At 40.7% G+C, this 24,928-nt stretch overlaps 1 protein-coding gene across 4 annotated transcripts in view; it reads left to right on the top strand.

The window, feature by feature from the left end:
* Nucleotides 1-6,753: 6,753 nt before the first annotated feature.
* cdin1 (CDAN1 interacting nuclease 1) overlaps nucleotides 6,754-24,928 on the top strand; it is a 54,588-nt gene continuing 36,413 nt past the window's right edge. Inside the window, exons 1-6 of one of the 4 annotated variants that reach the window (XM_069707185.1) lie at nucleotides 6,754-6,939; nucleotides 7,209-7,328; nucleotides 17,394-17,439; nucleotides 18,447-18,511; nucleotides 19,381-19,441; nucleotides 22,567-22,639. In XM_069707185.1, the coding sequence (XP_069563286.1) occupies nucleotides 7,228-7,328; nucleotides 17,394-17,439; nucleotides 18,447-18,511; nucleotides 19,381-19,441; nucleotides 22,567-22,639 (346 nt within the window). In that variant the 5' untranslated portion in view covers nucleotides 6,754-6,939; nucleotides 7,209-7,227. Of the gene's footprint in view, nucleotides 6,940-6,963; nucleotides 7,031-7,204; nucleotides 7,329-17,393; nucleotides 17,440-18,035; nucleotides 18,071-18,446; nucleotides 18,512-19,380; nucleotides 19,442-22,566; nucleotides 22,640-24,928 lie in introns of those variants that run through there. The other 3 variants (XM_069707182.1, XM_069707183.1, XM_069707186.1) reach the window with 3 other exon arrangements.

Below are 24,928 nucleotides of genomic sequence, written 5' to 3'. Positions count from 1 at the left end.
GATTTATAGCTTTAATTATTGCAGCTTCCCAAAGAAAGAAGGACATAATTTAATCCCGATTCCGCCGCAACTACGGTTAAAAGCAGCAAAAATGATATCTGGTATGAAAAAAATAGGAAGCCTGTTTGTTAATGGCAGACAAAAATACAGGGAGCTTTTCTCTGACCACAGATCAAGATGAATGGCCAGAGGATTTCACAGTGTGACTTGAGGCATTACTAGTTATACGTGTTCTCTTTGTATGTTAAAAAGGGTCATTTGTGTGTTAACTGGTTTAAACTAGCTAAGACTTCCGCGTACCTCCGACGTTAGATATAACTGTCAGGAGGGAGCCTGTGTTTCTTTTTTTTGCTATGGCAACCGAAGACCTATATTCAAAACACGCTGCCTCCTCCTCCTCTTCCTCCTCCTCCTCCTCCTCCTCCTCCACCTCCTCCGGCAATTAAAAGCAGAACAATAACAATATTCACCAATGACAGTGGCGTCTGTACAGTAGTTATGCCCTTCGTTAGTTTCACAATGTTCCTCATGAATTAGTTAAGTCTGTTAATTGCACATTTATTGCACTCAAGGCCACAGAGAGATACACTAAACGGCACCACAATGAAATAACACTGTAACGTGTATAGGAATCATGAAAAATAAATTAAGCTTTTGGATTACGGTTAAACAATCTGTTGCAAAAATAAGCGCCACAAATTTGATTTACTTGCTATTTTATCTTTTAGTGGAAAATAGAAACATAAAAGGGCTAAATTCTGAATTACCCTACATTCTTTCAGTAAAATAAACAATATTATTAACAATATGCATGCTTCATGAGCAGGACTGAGTGAAAATTAGACATTAATAAACAATAAAACTACATTTTGAGAACTTTATTTTGAATGGGAAAAAAAAAACACTAAAAAAGGCCTAATTATTCGTATAACATACATTTTTCTCAAGAGCTTCCAAAACATCATAGTTACGATCATATTTATTCAGAGACAATAAAATAAGGCAAATATCAAAATGATCCGGCAGCATAATCTCTTTGTGTTTACACTTTATCATCGCCTTTTCTGATCTCTGGCGTGTTTCATTATGGAGTGATGTTTGAGTGACACTGCGCCGGCTGTCACAGCCATGTGCTGAGGTTCCCTCTCATTTCCAGCACCAACAATAATAATGACTATTCTGGTGCTAGCCTCACTATTTGTGTTATTGTTGTGGGGTGTCAGACACAGGCCCTGACGTTTGCTATGCTATCAGCAGGAGTGTACAAATACAAACACATTTGCCTGAGTTATTGACCTTTATCTCCCCACTTTCTTGACAGCCTTCTGCAGTTATTGACAATACAAACACATGGGACGACGCATAACCTTTCATTTACGGAGCACTTTCTCTCCCTTTTTGTCTCTCTCTGTCTCCCTTGTTCGTTCTTTCCCTCAGTCTGTGTCTCTCTGCTCTTGCAATTTGTTTAAATAAAATGGGGCAGACAATGGTTCTGCTCATTTCTGCCATTTTTCTTTCACTCCAAATTTCAGAGGATAATATCATTAGAGCAATACAATGGCTGCTATTCAGCTTTAGATACACAGATATTTCAAGTATTCAATATAGTTTTGACATGCTGACATTAGGGGAGAGCGTTGTTTCCCTATTTGTTTGCTTACAATGTTGGTTCCATCATAAATCTTGGATTCCTACGGCAGGATGTTTGTCTTTATGAGGTTCAAATTACCACTCAAATATATACACGGTCAGTATAGTAAAAACACGAATAATATGCAAAAGAATTAAGAATACACATTATTTTGAAAAACTAAGATTTGCTAGCAGCAAATAAATATTTAAAGTGTACATATGTAACATTAACATTTTGGTTTAAACACAGAAATGTAGTGTTATTTATGCAGAGTGAGGAACAACATAATTATTCTGAAAATTGGATTGAATCCATAAAGCCATAATAAACAGAATAATTTATTGCATCTCAATACAGCATTGAATAACAATGGTCATAAAAAAACACTAGTATTCCACTAATGATTCTCCTCCAGGATTTATTGTGTTTTTCAATGTGTGTCCTCTTGCATTTCAGCGTGAAAAATAGCATACATAAAATACGGCTGTCCCCACCAGTCAACCCCTCTGCAGGTACTTCAGAGCCCCAAAATTAAATTTTAAACAATCCAGACCAGTGTTTGGTGACCATGGTTAATCATCAAGAAACAAAGACATCAAACAATATTTGATAATGAGAAAAATGCCTCCAGGATATTAGGGGATGGGGGGAGAGCACAGCGTGAGCCTCGGCAGCAGAGCTAGGTAGAGAGGCCAGACCAGACACAAGCCGCATTCATATGTCTGTGTGTGGTGATGGTGGGTGTCTGTGTGTGTGTGTGTGTGTGTGTGTGTGTGTGTGTGTGTGTGTGTGTGTGTGTGTGTGTGTGTGTGTGTGTGTGTGTGTGTGTGTGTGTGTGTGTGTGTGTGTGTGTGTGTGTGTGTGTGTACGCGCACACACATCAACTTCTATCTCAGACACATACACACATCCATGTATATACATACATATACACACACACACCTCGTGGAGTTAGAATTTTTTTATTTATTTTTTTAATTGTCTCTTTTTTTTAAAGTTCATGACGAGATAATTAGAATTCAGTGTATGGAGCCAGTGGTGAGATTACAGCTTTGTGAAATTGTGCTTCATTTTGAACTTCACTGCATCACGCCTCAACCCAATTATCTGCAGTTAAAATGCTTTAGTGGGGCTCCAAACTGTGACTGACGAAAATACAGACAATCCGAAAAAGTTTTCTTAGATAAAAGTGCTAACTTTCCCCTAAAAAAAAAACAACTAAAAACTAAAAGGCCTGACTTCCATTTGCTGTAAAATATATGTATCATTCAAATAAACTGTTATTACATTTGAAGATCCATTCATATGTCTTCAAAGCATATTCCAGTTTCTCAAAAGCATATGATTCTTTCTTTTTTTAAATCATAAATTGATACTTTCAATAATAAATGTAATAGAATGGTTTCATTTTTCATCAGGCCAGTATAATTAGTCCTATCTAAAATAAAAAATAAAAAAGTTGGGCAGACAGGGAGAGGGTGGGAGGGGAGGGTTGGGTAATGAGAAGAGAATGTTTTTTCCCCTCTTCCTCTGTCATACTGTTATTGGGTTATCCTTGATTGACGCAGCGTTAACGGCCTGGCCAAATCGAGGCAGATCCAGCAACCTAGGCCGAACGGCAGCATGTGCAGCCACCTCGGTCATGCAAATTGCACCCGGGCAACCCGTTGACTATGATTAATGAGCTTGGGCTGCAGCCTTTGTTTCCGCATGCAGCCGTTTAGAGTGAAATACAATCCCAAAATATTATCAATCCCCTATTAATCCAGTAAATTTGCTCACATTGCACATGTTGTTTTGAGCAATTTACAGCCAAATGTGTGCTTATGTGTTTGCACATGCGTGCGTGTGTGTGTGTGTGTGTGTGTGGGGGGGGGGGGGTTTGGGTGAGCACAATTGCATTTAATTACATGTCCTCTAATTAAATTCATTAAAGGATAATAAAATAAATGGAAGAAACAGCCTTGAAAGCTGGGGTGAAACACATGTGTCTTGTCCTCCGTGATGTAAAATATGGATGTGGGATTTTCAGAGGCAGTCATGCTGTACGGGGGGAACGTATGAATCCGATACCTTGCTAATACTACAGGCATTTCCTGGTTATGGTTTGCCTCATGTTTAAACTGTGATTTTTAGAGCTGGGATCTCAGACTCCCTGAAGATCGGAGAGCAGTTCTGTGGTACAGAGGAGTGAAGTCACAGACTTATGGAAAAAAAAAAAAAAAATGACAGTAACACTGACGTCTAGTGTAACAAAATGCTCTCTGTATGTTGAGCAATATCACAGGAATTGGTAAGGAGGGACTAATGTGCAAGACATGGGAGGGCTTGCAATTTCCTTAAAGTGTGTTGAGTTAAGGAAATTACATAGCCTCACAAATCTTAAATTCATCGACTGAAGATAGTGTTGATAAAAAAAACAATTTCTCACGCACGCATTTTCTTCCCCTCCACAGCCACACACTTTCCTTCTGCTGCGAGCAAAATGTAAATGTTTTCCAGGCATTAAGGTATATAAGTGCCATTAGTGACACAGTGCTTAGCACTACAATGGTGCGCCAAGAGCAGTGGAGCAGAGATCAGTGCAGCGTCTCCTGGATATCAGAGGGAGACATCCTTTGTAAATTCATCTCCCACTGTGAGCAGGCTTCACAGCTGGTTAACGGCACTGGGTGTACCACTGCCCTGTTTACACGCAGCCTCCAAAGCACTCATCTTTCCCCCTGCATCCTTCCCCTGAATCCCCTCCATCGCCTCACTCTCGCCGTCAGCTCTCATCACAGCCCACTGTGGCTCTCACAGTCATCAAAGATGCATACAGACACAAACTTACTCAATGCATGAGTGTGCGCACACACCAAAGTGCATACACGCACATGAGTAGACACCTACACAGCAAAACCTCTGATCCCCCAGCTTTTGGAGCCATTACAGTACACAGCCTTCCAACCCCTTCTCTGATTTTTTATCTTTTTATACCATCACATTACACTGATCCTTTTATACCTATTACACACACGGCTCCCCACCAAAACCCCTGATCCTCTGATACCTAGATGAGTAAACTGCTCCTCCTGCCCCTGACCTCAGCCCTTTGTAGCAATCAGACCAGACTTCCTCAGAGGGCCCGATCTTATCTGGCCATACCAATCCCACTACACAGCTCCCTTTTGTAGCGACCGCAGCGCGCTGAGCCCTTTCAGACTGAAGGACTGTGCCGGTGAGCGCACAGCCCGAGACCTCAGCTCATCTCAGACATCATCCTACACTGCCCAACAACAATGAGCTCTATTTTCTGACACACCACAGGTCAGACAGAGCTCACCAATGTACTGTTCACCCACAATGGAGGAAACCAAAAAAATGTTGGTCTCTATCATCTAGAATTATTTAATATCGTCATGCAGGCTTGCAGAATGAGAATGACATTTTGAGTTTAGATTTTAGCTTATTTTAAAGTAATTTATTTGTGTTGATTATTATTTTTGTTTTATTGTTGCCTAATTAAAAACAGAACAGAAAACAGACTGAAAAATAAGAATAGGACTCTCCTTCATCAGCCTCTGAAGAGAAAACATTAAAGTGAAAATCTATTAGGGACTGAGGTTTAGCACTGTTCAGAGACTAATTACACAATGATGCCATTGTAAAATTATATGGATCTCATGGGATGTATGAGAAATTAGGTCTTAAAGAATTAGTCCTATCGTCAGAAATCAACACTTCAGCCAGAAGCAATAATATTATTCAGAGAGAAGTAAATGCATTTGTAACTATTTGATATCACATTGAAAGACAAGCAGTTCGGACTTATAGATGACACATCTGTGGGCAGGGCAAATGGTTGTTTTAAATATAACATTATTCTTGAATGTTTTACTCATCTAAAAAAAAGAGTATTTTTTTCTGACATTACTCTGCAGTGTATTTCTATCATTCATTAAATATTTTTGCTGCAGTCATTTGACGCCTTACCTTCACTGGTGAGGTGAAAGGTGTGGATGATTCAGGGGGCACATGGCTGGGGATGGTCCACAACACTTCCTGTAGGTTTTAGAGGAGTCACAGTCAGTGATGGAAGAAGTAAAAGTACTAATAGTGTAAAAATACTCCCAAAATCCTACTTAAGTAAAAAATACATGAGTATTATTTGCAAAATGTATTCAAAGTATTAAAGTTTCTTGTAGCCTACACTAAGAATGAAATTTAAGATTATAAATATTGTTTGTTTTAAATTTCTGTCTGAAGCTTGTGCTTTCTATCTGGCTGGGTATCATTATCATTTATTATTGTAAGTCGCTTTGGATAAAAGCGTCGGCTAAATAAAATGTAATGTAATGTAATGTATTAAATCCAGATGGAAATGTTGTGGTGTAGTTATTGTGCGATTCCTGCGAGAGAACAGTGTCTGCCGAGGCGGGCTATTTCCAAAGACAGCAAGTTGTTTCTGCTCTCATCCTTCATGAATGCAACAATTATCACAACCACAATTATTGAGTTTGGTCAAGAGTACTTGACGTCTGAGGTCAGCCGTGAAACAAACTTAACTCAAACAGAAACACAGGAGGTCGTTTCATCACGCCCCAACTCAACTCACTCAACTTCATGGTGCTGAGTGACATAAGCTAAAAGACATAAAATGTTAGAACTATAAAAACACAGTAGAATCACTGTGAAAACCACTGACACTAATACTGTTGGCCACGTAACATCCGTGGTATTTAGGGCACACACACACACAAAAAAAACACGAAACATCAACTCGGAGCATTCTGGGGAGAATCCCATCGTCTGCCACGACACACTATACTATCCTTAAAAAAAAAAAACTGCTCAACGTTTCACAGTGTTGGTTAAATTGTAATTCAAATAGGGAAAGCTGCTCCCTCCTCTCACCCTCTCTCCCTCTCACCGTGTCACTCCGTCACTCCCCTTCAAACATTTCACCCGACCGCACAGTTCACGTGTTTCACAGGTTGTTGTTGTTTTGTTTTTTCCTGCACTGTTTGTACAAGTAAATGCCTGCTGAGTGAAACAGGAGCCCGGTGCGTCTTGCCTTCCTGATACCTACTTCTTGTTTACATCGCTGGCAGCTGATCGCAATCCAGAGATTATCGCCGAGAAACAGAGCAACATGTATCAATTTGACACTGCCCTCGCGCTGAACAAATAGCCAATCGTCTGTCGGCATACTCAGCTCGTGGATGACTCGACCAATCAGCGCGGTGTTCACACAAACGTCTCCTCTTTAACTTCCTAGCGGGAAGCACCTATCGGAAACTGTCCCGAAGCGGAAGGAATCAAAGGTAAACAAGTCGATTTTACACGTTAGTTGTTGCTCTGGAGCGTGTTGTGTGAAACGGGCATGCGGTAAATCATCGACGATTGCAACAAAAGGTTTTTTTTTTTTTTAATTTCGTGATCAGTGTGTCGGGTTAGCCAAAACTCAGTGTTGTTAGCAGTGCAGGTAGTCAGCAGCTGTTTTTGACAGCTGGCAGTCACCTGACACGTTGTTTACCTGGGGAAATCAGGTCTTTGCAGGATCCCAACTCTCCATCCCTTTTCTTACAGATAGATACAGCAGATACTCAACGATGAGACTGTCCCGAGCTGAATATAAAGAGATAGCGAGGTGGACTGAACATCTGAGACCTACCCGGCAGTGTATGAAGCTGCTGAAGGACAGATTTCCAAAGTAAGTGGTTATACACTGGACTGCTTTTATTTTATGAACTTCCTTGTGTGTATGTTAATGTCTGACAAAGGTTGACAACACTAAACTGCTGTTTATGATCAGATTACAAGATTGGATTCGATTTTAGGAAAGGAGAGCACATTCAGGTAAATCCAGTGATGACCTAATCATCTAACTTCAACCCCATCATTTAGATACCTGCCAACATTTAGGTTTCAAAATCTTTTTTTTTTTTTTTTTTTTTTTTTTCAGGGGTAGAGAGGTGGATCATACAGATTTTGGATTCTTCTTGTAGTGTCTGTCCTTCACATCTGGTTGCTTTTCTCTTACTCTGTGCTCACATAAACTGTATTCAAATTCAGCCGGATTCCCAATAAAGTTATTCCTATTTACATAATTTGATGTTTCTATTGTCAGACAACAGGATGGGTATGACATGGTGACTGAAACGCGACCCATTAAGATGACGTGTTAACCAGCGGTCACTTCCAAAGTGCTGCTCAGCACTGCTAAACTTCTGATTTTATAAACTGTGACATCATCTGACAAAATAAACTTCAAACATAATTTAAAGCCAACGGCTGTTGGGTATATTTACATGTTGAATGATCACTCGGAGATAAAGTTAGAAGCAACAGAATATTTTTCTCACCGCAAACCACTTATAAGTGCCTGCCTTTGCACAGTGGCTACACACATGCTGTTTGAATCTGGTTGTGGGTTTCCAGGTGGCAGTGACATTTAGGTTAATTATGGATCTATGTACGATGGTAAAGTTTGAGGGCCATGCAAATTATGAGTTTCTCAGGAAAAACAACAAAATGAGAAGGTGCTGGTAGATGTGTTTAAAATACAGGAAACCCCTGGAAAATATCAGTGTTGGCGAGTATGCATTTATTCCCATCTAATTTTGATCTTCTACATTTATAATCCCCTTTAATTAACTTGTTATGATCACTAATTAATTCCACGCAGGTTTTTGTACTGGCTTCCACCAGAGCATTAGCCAGTGTTTTGCCATGCAGCGCCTGTACATCCAGAAATCGAAGAAAGAGGTTAATGGTTGTGTTTGCCTTTCTCCTTGACACTGAGGGTCCTCACTTTATTGAATGTAACATGTGTAATCCCCCAAGGCCACCAGGACACCGTGGCTGATCCCGTCGAGGTCACTTACAAAGTCGCATGTATTTGGAGCTTCCTACTTCCATTGTGCCCTAATCACCAATCTAGAAGAAGGTATCAGGTCCCCAAAGGGGATGCAGTGGAGCTTCTGCTCGCCTTTGTTCTCACTGTCAGCATTTTACAGAATATGTCATGCGTATAAAGTGCATCCAATATCCTTCATGTGTAGGCACCAACATAAGGAGGTCCTTCTCATGTTTATTTTAATATTTATTTTTCCTTTTGGTTTCCTAATCCAAACTGTCTTTAACTAAAGAGTGCAAATGCTAGCTTTTTTTGCAAAGTAGTACTGGTGGGTGTAATAATTAAAGGAAAACATTGGATAGTTTTCATTCCAATAATTCTGCACGATCTCTCTCTCCCAGAGGTGCCTGCTCTTTTGTTTAGTCTTGCTGGTTATTGTTATTATTTCGTTCACCATAACCAATCTTGGGGAGGCCCATGCTCTTTAAAATCCCTGAGTCTCGTCACTGGGCCTGACAGACAGGCACGGCAGCAGTGTTTTCACAGCCTGCGAAATTATTCTGGTTGTCCAATCAGCTGAGCTGGGCTCTGGAGGGTTAGTGATTGGACTGGCAGGAAATCAGGCTCTTAAGACATAACATATCGACTAGGCCATCCATCATCTCTTAGCATGCGCTCAGGCACAGCAGTCAGCCACCCCCGCCCCACACCCCTCCTGTCCCCTTGGACTGTGTGGGAGCCCTGCCACTGCGTAAATATTGGCCAGGCTGGGGCTGGCAGGGGTGGAGTTGGAGGGGGGTCAGGGGTTTGTTGTGGACAAGCCTGCGCTGAAGGGATGGGCAAAAGAATGGTGCTGTCACAATAGTCTGGGAGATAGTAAAGACAGGTAGCTGGATATCAACTCCGTTTGCATTGTGATTTCCAAATGATGCAAAAAATGCTGATTGAACTTTAGATTTAGGAAATGGATGCTGGTAGTATTAAGTTGTAATTAGGGTTGAACTGTCATTAAATATTGTCTGTTACTGACTCTAAGTCAAATCATAAAGCATATGAGGGTACTGTGATTTCCTTTGACAAAATCTGTTATAACTAAATGAATGTTTGAGCAACTTGTAGGTAATACTAAAAAGTGTTTTGTATGTGCACTTGTGTGGTGCTAAATGCTGATGGAACACATAAATGCATTTCAACATGATATTGAATGTGCAATTTTTCATGTCGTGTGATACTAATATCATACATTCTTTTTATTAGTAAGCTGGTTTAGATTGTAACTATATTGAGAATTTTTTTTTGCTACTCCTAAAATTTCTAGTTTTTCCCATATTTGAAATAAGAGCCTTAGTATGCATTTAGATGAATAAAATTGACCCATTTATATTAAAAAAAAATGTATATATACAATAAACTGAATGTATATAATAAACAGAACTTCTTCAGATGAATTTAATGACATAAAATTTGGAAATTGAAAATATTTATATCGAGCAATAGGAATAACCATTATCTTCAAGTGTCTAAATGCTGTATGAAGTTCAAAATCATTTCATAGTCATTTCTTTTGATTAGGGGACTTAAATGGGAGGAGATTTAAACTTTAAACAAAATGATTGTTATAGGCCATTTCAAGGTAATTTCCACGGACGGTCTGTCAGTCTTTTGGTTGTTCTATGAAAAGGGTTAGTGGGAGGAGAGAGGGAGGGTCCTATGGACAGATAGAAAGAGAGAGATTGCGATGTGGAGTCCCTCATCTGTAACGGCTGCATAACACAGATGTTGGGAGTCATCTGTCAGCCTGGCCTCTCTTGCTGGGCCGGAGCTGCTCTGGGGGGAAAAGAATTGGACACGGTGCTGTCACTTTTTACCCCCACTCACAATGGAGGGACATGCAAATATCAACCCCCATTCTTGCCCTATCTTCCTTGCCCTCCTCTTAGCCAGTCGTGGTGTCCTGTCTCGTATCTGGACTGTGGCTAGGCAGCGAGGGGGGTGGGAGGGCTCATCGCAGGCTGGTGCGGGGAAAAATGTGACATCAGTCCCATCAGGTCCTTCTCTTGCCACATATTAGAATTGGAAATGATGGGCTGCTCTCAGAGGCCTTGCCTGACTTCCCCTGGGTCTAGAGGGGACCCCAGTCCTTCCACCGTTTGTCCCCAGAGAGAGTCGGTGCAAAGAGGGCAAGATAAAGAGGGAGGGAATGTGAAAGTCCTCTGTGTCCTTCTGTGCTATATTATGAATGAATTTGGATGTAATGATCACCCCCCCCCTTCTCTCTTTAAAATGCCATTCAGCTCACTCCTCATATGGCTTTCACAGTCATGAAAGTAGGAGGGAGAGCAGAAAAAAGGGCAGATGCCTCTGTTTTGGAAAATGCTTAAACAGTAAAGTGTGAAGCTCCCCTCCCCTCTAAACACAGCCAGTTCCTCTCTCTCTTTTATTCTCTCTCTCTCTCTCTCTCTCTCTCTCACACACACACACACAGCTCCCTGGTGAGGAGTCCCTGAACGTTTTTCGAATCGGGCCCTAATGTGCCGTTTTCATCAGCACTGAGGCGGGCTGCAATATGGTGCCGGAGCTCGCTCTGGGAATATGAATGTTGATTAAGCATGCGTTCAGCCTTTTGAAATTCTGAAGAAGTGTCAGAATAATGGATGTTGAGCAAATGTCAAGCATTTGTTAATTTCTCTGTTATTTGGGGTTTATCTAGCATGATCTTTGGAAGGAAAGCGCGGGGCAGGGTTGTTGTGGCATGTGCCATTGATATGGTGATTTCTTGGTACTTTGTTTTTGATGGTAATATCTCAGCTTGGGATGTAGCTCAGGGACTTGCTCATTGATTATTTATTGTGGCTGTAGTGTTTACCTCTTTGCTTAAATGCTGGTTAAACTTAAGGATTTGGTAACTGGCACAATGCAATAAACTGGCAAACTCTTTATATATTTAGTTTAACGTCACACCTCAGGGATGCAACAAGACTTTTTTTATTTTTATTTTTTTTATTACACCTTTTATCATTCCTTCATGTCGGCTTGTCTTTACAGCATCAGGCAATTATTATTATTGTTATTATTATTATTATTATTATTATTGTTGTTCCCAACTTTTTCAGGACTCATTTGAATTTGACCAAGATGGTTTTAAAAGGTAAACATGGTTTTAAAAGGCAACATCCTTGTAAACTGAGGAGGTCCTTAAGCATACTGCACACTCAAAAATAATTGCCAACATTTAAAATGTATTAAAGCCCTGGATTAAAAGATTGTTTCTCGATTTAACTGTGATTTCCACTGTAGTCTCCGTGGATTCAACTGAGTTGTTCTGCTGCAGTTCATGTGAAGGTAGAATTCCACGGCTATTTTGTTGGCTGGAAGTGGCAATGACATTACCCAGAGACCGATCAAGTGCGGAGCCTGTGGGGGCAGCCCCGGCGGCTTCCAGCACACACAGCCTCACACTTCTGGCTGCCCATATTGAACAAAACACAAACTGGCAGTTGGGGCTTAGGGGTGCAACCCTTGAAGGCTGAGAGGCTGGCAGACTAATTCCACAGCTTTATGTGGTTAGATGAGCATTGGAAGGGTGAAGGGATGAATGAAGTGTAAGCAGAGAGGAGAGAGGTAGAAAGAAGAGACGCTGTGCTGAGTTTACAACTTCATGTCAGGCTAAGGAGTTCATGAATAATAGATGCAATCAATTACTTGATTAGGAAGCACAAGAATGACTACTTCCTCCTCATATTGTAGGGACAATGTCCAAGCACACTGTATAGATTGTAAAGCCTTTTTGGCTCATTGGACTAAAATCACTGAGGTAAGCAGCTCGTCGCTCAGTGTGGCTTGTTGCGATTATACGGGACACTAACTTGAATGTTAAAAACTATGGTTCTTGGATTGTTAGACAGATTAAGATGTGAATAATAATCGAGTCAAATTCCAAATATAAGTTATTGTGTAAGACCAATATATATCTGCTGTACTTTTAGTATCCGTGTTGTACCTCAACCCCAAAGCCTTGTATACTCTGAGGAAAACCAACAGCATGGAGTACCACAGTTCAGCTGGAAAGCTACAGTAGAGTCTCTTGCCTGAGGTTTTCTTTGCATACTGGGATCAATTGCAGGAGAAGAATGAAACAAATTGCCCAGAATGGTACAAGTTCCCCAGCCACGCTTGGGGGGAGTAGGCAATTGGTCAGTGTAATGTGTTTTTTTGCCAGACCAGTGGACGCTTGCCACTTGACGGATAACTTGGACCTCGTTCTCAGTTCTCTGTGAGAGTTTGCAGAGGCAGCGATGACAGTAATTACACTGTAACAACACGGCATAATAGTTATAACATGTTTTACCACGGACAGAGTCGCAAAGATCCCCAGCTTTCAGGTGGAATCACAATTAGGGTGGTGATTTTGGGGACTTTCTTGCTCTTTTTACCACCGCTGCATAACAGTTCTGACATCTCAGGGCACCTCAGCAGACAGAAATTTTAAAGATTGTAATAAAGTGAAGAGGGCTGGGTGTAGGGATCATATTTTTCATCTATTAAGACTGCAGTGAGATGCCCTGTTGTGCCTCTGCTGGAGCCATTTTTGTCCATAGTCCCCTGCGGGCTCTAGTTTCTATGGCCCTCTGCGGAGAGCTGGTGAGTGGGGGTTGCTATCAGTGGATAGTACTCTGAGTCAGACTTTTTGTTAAACCTTCCTTAAGTTGTGTAAAAAAAAAAAAATCTTAAAAATATAATGGAACTGTTCATTAAAAATATACAAAGAATACACAATTTCTACAGCCTTGTATTTTTTTTTTTTTTACAGTTTTGTATTGATTGTACTAGAAAAAGGTCTTTATAGTTGCTTTGCAGAACAAAAAGTAAAACTAATATGAACTGTAAACACGTGAACTCATTGTGCAAGTATTTGTTTGAAGCATCACGACACACTGAGATGTGTGTTTGTTTCTAAGTCATGTCAAAATATATCACATTTATACATTAATGCATAAATATATTTTTTTTACACATTAGTTTTGCTGCTGATGACGGTGGGCTTAACTGGGAAACAGATGTTAGCATTTTGCCTATCAGCATGTGTAATTAGCAGCATTTGCATACCCAGTGTTTTAGCCCACATTCAGCTGTTTTTCACTTTATAAAATATTGATCTATAGGAAAGTAAACGCTTGATGTATTATTGTCAGCACTCTTGCTTGAATTAGGTCCTAAAGATGTCAAATAAATCCTAAAATATGCTTAGAAAGCATTCGCTAATATATCCAGTAATATAGGTGTGGATTGCAGGAGAATGTGGGATTTAAGCGAATTTTGTCCCACTTTGTAAGAGTGAATCATTTCATCCGTGTCATTCCCTTCTGAAAATTGTTTCATTGCCATTAGTTAAAATATGTGCTCTGCCTCAATTAGCCAGTTCCATGCCCCGAAGAGTCGCACCATACAACACTCTCTGCATGCAGATCCACCAAATGCTAAGTACTGTCACAGCATATGATACCAATGCCATTAGCCAGGTGGCTTTCATTACCCAAATTACAGCTATTGTTTATAATTAATTATTTGTAAATAGGAAGATTCTGAATATAATTGATAGCTTGAATTTCCCCCTATCTCCTATTAATTAGGTTGATGGGAATTTCAAGGCTTTTTGTGATTTTGCCCCCCCCCCCCCTGAATGTTTAAATCACTGATACACTATGAATGCACAAGAACGCAATTCAACACTCCAACTTTAATTTGTCAGATTCACAACCGGTGGATATCCTATAGTTTAATAGAGCCTGAAGCACTGACCAGACAGCCATACCAGCACAGTGACAAAGTGAAAGTCCCTAATTGTTTTTAATTTAATCTGCTACTTTACTATTTTGGGTGCCAGTGCATATTAATGCTCTGTCTTGTGTTGTAAGGAAGGGTAATTAGGTTGAGAGTGAATGATTCCCAAACCACTCTTCTGTCTCCCAACCGTCTGTTTCCCCATGTTCTAAATTATATCCGAGAGGGAGGATTTTTATTTTTTTCTCCTCACATAAAGGTCAGTGTCAGGATGAGCTGCAGTGTCGCAGATTCTTTTTCAAAGGAGTTTTTTGTGTTCTTTGGTGTATGCTAACACATTTTTTTTTTTAAGTAAGTAGGACAGGGATTAATGAACTCAAATAGTAACTGTGACATGTATTAAAAACAATAGATTTTGTTTATTACAGATACACTCAGGGCTCAGGACTTCTCAACTTCTGTCATAGCTGGAACTGTTTAGGATTTACTCTGAGAGGAAATTTACAGTCTGACAATTTCAGACAAATTACATTCATGTAATCTATTCTTAGTCAATTTCAGTTATAACCTTATCACCGTCAAACAGCTAAATATCAGACAAGGTCGACAATCTTGTCACTTAATATCTTTTCTTTACTTTCTCGTACATAATGTTTCACACAGGAACCTTCAGCTGTGCTTCTAATGTGCACAAATCAGAATGAAATGCTAATCATTAGCTTTGTTTAAGACTAAAAAACAGAGGGAAAGGAATCTGGTTTTGGAATTGTTATAAAATTGGTTTTTTTTGCATCAGATTATTTATTTTTATAACCACTAACATAGATCAGATTCCCTTGAATGTTGGTATTAAGAGGTGGATGGATTACAGTAAAATTGAAATTTTCCTGTTCAGCAGGCAGATCACGTCCTCATTGTACGACTACAATTGGCTACATATTTAACATGAAGTGAGCATACTGTGCCCCGGAGAGCACAGGTTGGATATACATTAATGTAAAGCCTGTAATAACTTACTGTTAATGTCTGTTAAATGAAAAAGGGGCATTAAAACTCAACAGACTCTATAAAATGGAGACAACTCTTGGTTTTAATCCAGGTAACAGCACTCACCTCATTGTGTTTCTCGCATTTTTTTTTTCTATTCAAATCTCTCAACATTTAGTCTTGTTTTGGTACTTTTGGTTCTTTTCAGCAGTTGCAGCTCTCTTTGTCCAGTTTTGATGTCAGCAATATCTGTTATAGGCAAAAAAGGAAAACAAAAGTCCCCAAAGTTCTTAGTGTTTTTGAAACAGATATGTTTTCATAGATATTAAGAGCAGTTTATGTCCCTTTAAAGTTAACAGGGTATAGATTTAGCAATTAAGCAGTAATCATGCTCATTATAGAGAGTAATCCATTTAAAACCTAACAGATGTCTGTTCCGACAGGGGGATCGCGATGGTCCCTTGCCAACAATAAGGCTGTAATGTTGTTGAAATGCTCAGGTGCAAGGTTGAAGTGTGGAAGAAATTTTTTTCCCTCCCTTAAGTGTCCACATGTTGACAGTTGACCATTTAATGGCCCACTTAATTGCAGTGGCCCCTTCATCCCCAAGCATCATTGTAAATTAATGCTGAGGTGGCAGTGTGTTTTTCTGAGCCCCCCCCCCCGTCTTCTCCTTTACTTCAAACATTTGTTGCCTCTTTTTTGAAACTGTGAACTTTGTGTTTGACGAGACTCATCTGTGTGATGGGTCAAGACCCGGAGAGCTAGTGGAGAATTAGCTGTACTCCACCCAGAGCAGTAAAACCCAAGATGACATCTTTCGGTGGGGTAAGTCATTATACTGCTAAACTATTCCGGTGGTTAAGATGCTTTTATGAAAAAATGGTCACAGACGGAAACTCCAGACAGAAATCGATGCTCAAGTTCCTTGTGGCTTTGTCTACACGTCACATGGTTGTTTCACGGTTCACAGTGATTGATGTTGAAGGTTGTGGAGACTCAATATTTTAATGCAGATTGGAAGCTTCAGCTTCTCTTGAGTATTTACATACCGTTCTCAGGTGACTTGTAATGAAAAGTCCATTAAATTTAACAATCAAGTCTACTGAAAGCAGTATGTGGAGACACAAAACCATGTGAGACCATCGCAGAGCAGTGTGTGTGTGTGTGTGTGTGTGTGTGTGTGTGTGTGTGTGTGTGTGTGTGTGTGTGTGTGTGTGTTTAGGTGCGTGCATTTGTTGGGTGGAGGTATGCACCATCCAATTAGAATAATATCTGTCATGCATTTAAATGTCTTAAATTCAAAGGATGCAGTGGGGGGTTGGGGAGGGATGTCGAAGGGGGCTACGAGTCCCTGTTGGAGCTGCCTGTTTTCCAGGTTCTCCTCTCTGCCAGGTGTTTGACATTGACTGGCGCTGGAGATGAATGTAGCTTATGGCAACCCATGGAATTGACCGACTCCTGGGAGTCACAGCTTCATGCAGGGAAAGTTTCCATTTTCAAAGCCCATCAGTTGCAGTGGGAGGGCTCCCAGATCGGCCCATATGCCATCACTGACGGTGAAGAAGGAAAACTTTCTGGTGTGCGTGCATTGCAACAGCAGTCACACAAATAAATACAGACACTCCCTGTGGTCATCCACTTCGCACAGAGACCGAACCAGGGAGCGTAATTGCCAATGAATGCCATGTTTCCTGTGGCAATTGGTCTTGAACCCTGTCAATTATTTGCTTGAATTCATTAATTTCTTTCCAATTTAGGTTGGCTGTGATTGAGTGCTCCCACCTTTGTGTAGTTTTACAACAGCAGAAACTGCACTTAAATTAAAAACCGTTAAGCTTTCAGCGCGTATAGTGGTGAGATGGAGGATCCAAGATGCTACATATAAATGTCTGAAAAAAAAGAAAAAAGAACAGGCTATAGTTTTCTCATCTCTCACACCACACACAACCTCCCCCTTTCTTCTACCCCCACGCCATCGTGGCAGGAATCCTTTGTCAGAGGTGTTCATCTGGAACAACTTTGCCACACTTGTTTTCATGTTCTTTTAGATTACAGGGCAGCTGGCCCCAGCTTTGAAGCTCCCCTCTCCCTTTGTCTCTGTGCAATGCACTCTGGTAATTAACTTTGTCCTTCTTTTATTTGTTCCAGTCACTCGCAGTCCACTCTTCTGAGCATCTTCTCCCTGGAGTACCAGGTTAGAAGTTTTCTTCCTTTGTGAGCCCTGACAGGTGCCTAATTGAATGATGAATGTCCCTTTATTTCTTTGTAATTGAACTGCCAGCTTTCTGATTGGTTTGGAGGATGCCCCCCCCCGGTACCCTCCCGTTTATTTCACCCTCCACCTCCACCCCCTCCTCTCCCTCACGTTCACGTTGAGGGCCTTTGCCTGCCTGAGCCTCAGTGGATGTCTGCCAAGCCTTCCCATCCATCTGTCTAATAACATCTAGCCCCTGCTTATTTGGTGGACCTATAATAAATTATGCTAAACCATTATTATTCTGACAATAATAATTTCCCCGTGTAGTGCGGCTGCGTGTGCTAAATGTTTGCTGACTCGCACTGTCACTGCTGCTTTCCACGGCTGACAGCGGATGATGATAAATGGCCGCTGCCGCCAGTGGCAGAAGGCAGCACAGGCAGAAAATGGAGTCATTTATCATCCCACTGACAGGTGTCACTCACACTGCCTGTCTCTGTGGAATTACATTTTTTTTTTGTGTAGTAGTTTTTAAATAAGTTGTTTTTAACCAATGCTCTTCCTCTTTTATCCTATGTCCTCCTCCCTCTCAGCGAGGATGGCAATTGAATTGCATGGAAATGTCAGGGTGAGGAATGTGAAACAATGTCACCGTTTGATCGAAAAAGGGGGAAATGAATACAAGGTTTGAGCGAGGGAGGTCAAGGGGGGATGGTGGGCTTGAACAAGGTTGCCTTGGCACACTTTGACCCCCAGCAAACTTATTGAAATGAAATTACTGTGACCCAGCATCTCTTGCACCGGTTCATGTAGAATAGAACACGGAGGAGCCAAGGAGGAACAAGTCTGCATTGTAGTCAGGTGGACTAGAGATGGAAAGCGCTTCACTCTTATAAATAATATTATATATTTTATTGAAGTGATGTATCCATCTATGTAAATATTATTAACAATATTTAATAATATCGTTATTATTATTATTGCTGATATTCTCTTTGTGATAGAAACGGACCAAAAGGACAATTTCAAGACACCATTCCCGAGATGTTATTGAAAGTCACTACCAAAGGTACTGTATTACTTTGTATTATATTATTGTATTTCTCTTCCCTTTTCAGAGCACTCTCTGTTTATCTTCCTCTCATCACTATTATTGTTTTGTTTTTTCTTCTTCTTTTCTTCATCTGTTCCCCACTCTTGTATACTCTCTTTGTCTTCCCCATTCTCCTGACTGAGGAAGAGACTTGCACAGGTCAAATGAGAGTAGGTGGGCCACCATGACAGTTATAATCTCCTCCAAACAAATCACCACCCTCAGGATTTGTTCCAGACCTCCACTTGCACCTGCTAAGCTAAAGCTCTGTTTTCCGCGGCAAACTGAGAGCAGACAAATAAATAAATAAGCAGCCACTGGACATTTGCCTTACACAGGCTTATGATGGGATGATTACCAGTAATTCAATGAGTACGGCTGAATTAAGAAAAGAAAAAGAGAGAAAAAAAACAGGCTGTACGGGGAAAAACCTCTTTGCATATTGCAATTAGCCTTTATCTAGCTTATTAGGCCATTGTTCTGGGGAAAATAAGGCTGGATAATGCACTTCTAATCCACTTACACCAGCAAACCTCAGAGATGATCTGGGTAAGATCTGAGGGGAGTTGCAGTTTTAGCTGGCGAGGGAAAAAAGGCTTTTTGGGCGGCAGGGGTTAACTAACTATCATATGCTCGTCTGGCTTCAAGGAAATTTGAAGCCCTTCAAGCAGTGCTGTTTTAACCGCACTGAGCCTGCCATATGCCACCCAGGGCAAAGTCATCAGGGACATTAGCATGTCTTGGCTAGCCTGGTCGAGCCCCCTTTACCCTTCTGTCTGCTTTTGTGAGCTGTTTTTTTTTTTTTTTTTTTTTCACTGCTGTTGTTGTTCTTTGTTATAATGAAGGTATCTAAGTGAAGCCAAGGCACATCCCACTGCTCCTGTCCTGCTGCATTTGGCCAATGAGGTAACGGCACAACACTTTGTTTTCTCTCTTTTTTTTTTTCTTGCATTAAAAACAACTCTGACATTTTTCTATAAATAAATAGATAGGAGTTGGCGGCAGTTTTTGATTTTCTCCCTTGTCTGTTAGTCATTATCAAAATTGGTAAAATGGTCTCCTCTATTATCAATTATTTAATGTAATTAGCTCTGGGCTCCATTAAGCAGATGTGAAAATACTTTTTTCTGTTTTATTATGCAATTTTCTAAAATTGCAGCTCAGGCAGACTTGACACAAACTGCGGACAGGTGAGGACCAGGTCATCGGTTAATTCCTCTCTTCATCACTTCATCACTTATTTACTTTAGGAGGTCAAAGTAGGATTTGTACTCTGGTCGATGTAGTAGCAAATGTATACATACAACTTAAATCCAACTTCTTCAGTGGTACAAAACTCAAATAGTAAGTAGTAGATATTTGTGTGCTTTCAATAAAATAGCATGTTACTTAAGGCATTTAAATTAGTCACATGATCAAGTTTCTGCAATGCACATTCGTGAGAATAAAACTACTCAGTGGACACCAGCGTTAATCATTAAATTATTACTTCCATACATACCAAAGACTCCTTCAACAATTCCTACATAATGAACAAAATGCAGGAAAAGCAGCTAATGTCGTCAAATTACTGTTGACTTGATGTAGCACATTTTAGATGATTACACTATTTCTTACTTCCTGTTTACGGTTTAGCCAGATACTGAATTTCTTGCCTTTATTTATTTGTAATTTGAATACATTGTTGATTTTTCATTTTCCTTTTTAATGATTAGAATAGACAGTGTAACCTTTTTGAACATTTGAATGCCCATTTAAATTTTGATTGGTTCTTACACTAGGCAATAAGGTTCGAGGGTTTCTTAATCTAAAATCAGTGGTTCAAATCAGAGGTACCTCAATGCTAACTGCCATTATTCATTTTCCATTTAATTGACGGATGATTTTTTTTTTTCTTTTCACAAAAGTATTAAATTCAGCACAGAGATAACTGTCTATGAACCATTTAACTGTCATTTTAATATGCTACTTAACATTTAAACCAAGCACTCATGGCCTCCTAGACTGCTAATTGATGTAGTTTCATCCCTTTATGAGACAATATATCTCCAACAGTGGAAAATGATTAACAATGATGAAAACTGTTCATGGATATTTTTTCCCCCAGAAGAAGTCCATGAAGGAGGGTTTTAAACTCAACACTCTTTGTGTTTTGCATGCTTTATCGGGAGCTTAATGCAAAGGTTACTTAAACATACAGGCTTTAAGAACAGGTGCAGTTATTCAGCACTTCATGTGACACCCATTAGCTTTAGGGGCTCATAAAACCAGAGTTTCCTTAACAATAATTATTTTCAGCAAGAATTCAAGGCTCTGTGAATCTTAGTCACACGTTAAACTCATGAAGTGCTGCAGTCTGACTTGAGAAGGAAGATGGAGTCATGATTAATATGAAAATTAGGGAGATGCAAGTACCTGAACTAATCAGGTGGTCCTTATTCAGGCTGGGCCAGGCTTGGTAATGTTGCCATTTTTCATGTGTCAACTCGGATGCAGGTTACCAGGCATCTGATGCTCTCTTGTTATCTGAAGGTGTGAATGGAGAGGAGGCCAATAAGCACGGAGAGGAAGGATGGAGAGGAGAAAGAGAGAGAAAATTAGACGAATTAGAGGAAAGAAGGCTAGTGTAGCTGCAGGCTAAAAATGCTAAGTCTGAAATGATATCAGAGGTCCTAATGAAGATATAAACTCTGCGCTCACCCCTTAATTATTATAGACATGTTTAGCCTTTTGCACAAGCTGCCGTCTTAGTGCAATATTATGGAGATGTTAACAAATACGACTGTGGGTAAAAAGACATTGTTTAGACAGAAGCGTCTCTGCTCCCAGCGTTACCAGGAAGCATCAGAGAAAAGATGAAACACTCCATTCTCACTGCGAGCTGAGGGCAAATTCACTTTTGGTCCCCAATTATGCTAACAAGAGGAAAAATGATCTTTGGCTGGAAGATTGTTGTTTCATAACGAGCTGGCTAGGAAGGGCAAAGTCTTCAAGCGATGCTTTAATTCCCTCTCTACTGAGGAGGCTTTGAAATTTAGTCATTTAATGCATCTTCTTATTTGCAGCGTATATGTTTTTTTTAAATAAAGGTCAAATGCAATGCTTGAGAAAATACCTGCAAAGCTAATACATGTGTCCATACATGTATGATACCTGTTAATTTGATTATAAAAAATAATTGCTTCATTGGGCCGGCCTTAACAACAGCTGGTGGGTTTTCTGGGTGTACCATTATAATCATTATAATGATAAAATTGTTTATAATGCGTGGGAGTGCATTGTGCTGAAAAGATTGTGGTCAGGTTGACACCTTCAGCATCAATCATTAGTGCTCTCTTACCTGTCAGGGCTTCTCCCTGCACTCAAACAAAAAACATCGCTCACCTCTCAAAGTGTCTTCAAACAGTGCTACAGCCATAGGTTCTATATCTCCCTATTAAGGACTGCATTCTCATAGTCCCTCAGGTGTGTCCTATTGGTTCCTGCAGTTTTGCCTTGGTGATCAGTCTATGATTAAAGCTCTCCACTGTCTCTCGCCTGGGCACAGTGTGTGCTGCTTTTTCTTACAAGATGAGAGACTTTGGGTTGCCTGTTTGACAGAGGCGAAGGCAATTCAGTCAGGTAACTCGGCTGCGTAATAGGCGATCTCTTGTTCCTGTGGGAAAGGTTATTGCAAGGCGAGGCTTTCAAAGACCAATTTGCGCGGGGATTTTCAAAAGTTGGGTCAAGGTTTGAAAATGCAGTAATATAATTTAAAGTCATTACGACCATTATTATCCATGTGACATCAGCCAAAGGTAGACTGGCTGCGTAATTTCAGTGCTATAATTCTTCGGCTCTTTGAAATATGTTTGCACTTCAGGCTGGATCCGTGGGATTTAGTCCGAAGGTTTGTAAATGGAGCAATTCTCCAGATAGGAATAACAATTCCACCATACCTACGTTTTAAAGCAGTATTTACTCCCCATTGACACCATGGCTTGTTTTTATTAAGGCTAATTCTCCCTTTTTGTTGTTTAATCTGTGTAAAGGTGGATCTATCTCCTGCACTGATGGCCCGTATCATCCTGGACAGGTTCCTTCAAGGCCTGGACGGTGAAATGCGTGAGTAACACTTTTTCCATTCCTCGCTCTGTCCTCTCTATCATTCTCCCCATCAGGCTTAATTGTGGCACTTTGTCTTTTGAATCCCTTTCAGTTTGAGTCCCAATTCCAGTCGAGCCGCTGTATTTTCAGCCTGTCCAACCCTAATGAAAGACAGACTTAGACACATTTAGTAGAAACTGCATCCTAGGGCACATGACTGGCAATTAAGTAGTAGGAGGACCACCCACCTCTCAACTGCAGTGTGGATCAATGCTAGCTCACCTCATCAGTGTTATTTATAACGCCCCTGATTTCGTCCCTCCTTCATCCCCCGATGCATCCATCTATCGCCTGCCTTCTCCTCTTCTCTCATCCCCTTCTCCGTCTCTGTGCCTATCTGGAGTCTGCTGAGGAAATTGACTTGAGGAAAACTGTGGCAGAAAAAGCAAACCATTCCTAGGTAGTGCTGATGGACACATTGCTTGAGAACAAAATTCCAGACGCAAATATTTTTGTTGAACATGTCAGAGACATTTTCCAGAAATTGTGAGAATTATTGTCCATGTGATTCTGGTTTGTGTCTTTTTACTTTCTCCTGGCTAGAAATGTCTTGCATCATCTTCTACAAATCTTTTTTACTTTTGTACTCACACTTTTTTTGGATGTGATATTTGTTAATTCATACTAAACCGCTTTCTGGGACACTCGCTCTGAGACTCCCACTACCATATATACACACGCAGGTCTATCCTCAGGACTGTGTATGTGTGTCTGTGCAGTAGTCAGTGCTTTGAGAGTGAATCGCATGATGTCAAAAAGACGTGCTTCCAATTTAATCAAGAAAGAGATTAAAGTGGATGTGTGTTATTTTCAACTTCGCCACAGCACAGCCATTTGTCAAAGTCAAAGATGTGATTGCTTTGGACCCACTGTTATCCACTGCCTGTCAAAATACTAGTCTGAGCAGCTTGTAGAACAGGGCATTCATCCAGGAGGAGCACTCTGTCTCAGATAATAGCACACAGCATCCGTCCATCTCCATACAGTAAAAACATGCTTTATTATTACTCAGAATAGATTTGTAGCAGATGAAACTTCCTGGATGATCGTTGTTTAATTTCACCCGTGTTGTAACCATGCAATATCTCACATTTTTGTCAATGTTTTTTGTAGAAAGCGATTTCACAGAGACTCAATGGTTTTTACAGGATAATCTTGAATCCAAATCACCCTAAATAAGTACACGTATGATGTGATTTAGATCCGATTGTTGCCTGCAATATGAATATGAAACGTTTTCAAATGTTGATGTCATTATACTGCAGCTACCTCTCAACTGTTGCCTGCAGTAAAGTCAGCGGCTGTGAGGGTGACTTATGTTTTGACAGAGCAATCTCCCCATGACCTGCCCAGGCTGTGCACATGAATTGCTATCCACATGGGCTGTGCGGTCAACTCATCGAATCTCCCTGTGTGTATATTAGACTCCAGTAATGTGTTTCCACTATGAAACAATGCAAGGATAATTGTCTTTGCTGGCAATTAGCTAACAGGTTGGTTCAGTGCTATTGGCAGGCAAATCTGTCATGCCCCCCTGCAGCCCCAGACTGCGCTCCAGTGTGCATGTGTGTGTATTTGTGTGTTTTAGTCGGACTCCAGAGGGAGGGCAGGCAGGCAGGCGCACTGCAAAGATCAATAGACTTCTATATAAGGGACATTACCCCCAACTGGGTGAGTGGCTTGCCTTTGCCTAGCGCCATAGTTTTTTTTATTCCCCATTCTCTTTCCCCATGCATTTAAGAGACACAGGAATGGGGCCTCTGGGACTATAGAATATATGTACAATCACTAGCGCTGGATCAATACAGAGTTTTAAATTGTTTTCTGTACCTTCCTTGTGTTGTTTTGCTCGCCTGTTGTGTTGCCTTCCCCCCCCCACCCCCCCACCCCCACACACACACCTCCTCCTCACTAGCAACACACACCACCACACCTCAACATGACGACACAGCCAACAAGCTGCTTCCCCCGGCTCCTTTGCTGCAAAAGTATTGGAGAGAGCATCAGTCAAGCAGAATGAAAGACTATCTGGTGGCGCTCGTAAATGAATCAATATATTCAAAGCAGTTTTATCGGGTATTGAATATGATATCAACATCCATAATGCTCCTTGCCTCATGAAAACAGACTGGGCAGCAGGAGAGGAAAGGTCACATGTGCACCCAGTCGAGACAGCCTCGGTGTATATGCTAGTGCTCCTTTAAGTTTTGTTTTTTTACAAAAAAAAGTTAATGTTTTTTGGGGGGT

The sequence above is a fragment of the Brachyistius frenatus genome, unplaced genomic scaffold (assembly GCF_029030835.1).
Source record: "Brachyistius frenatus isolate BFR_SWC_R1_liver_20210118 unplaced genomic scaffold, ASM2903083v1 Contig_67, whole genome shotgun sequence".
NCBI classification, from domain to species: domain Eukaryota; kingdom Metazoa; phylum Chordata; class Actinopteri; family Embiotocidae; genus Brachyistius; species Brachyistius frenatus.
The sequence above is the reverse complement of the archived record's forward strand: the minus strand, read 5'-3'. Positions and strand labels throughout refer to the sequence as shown.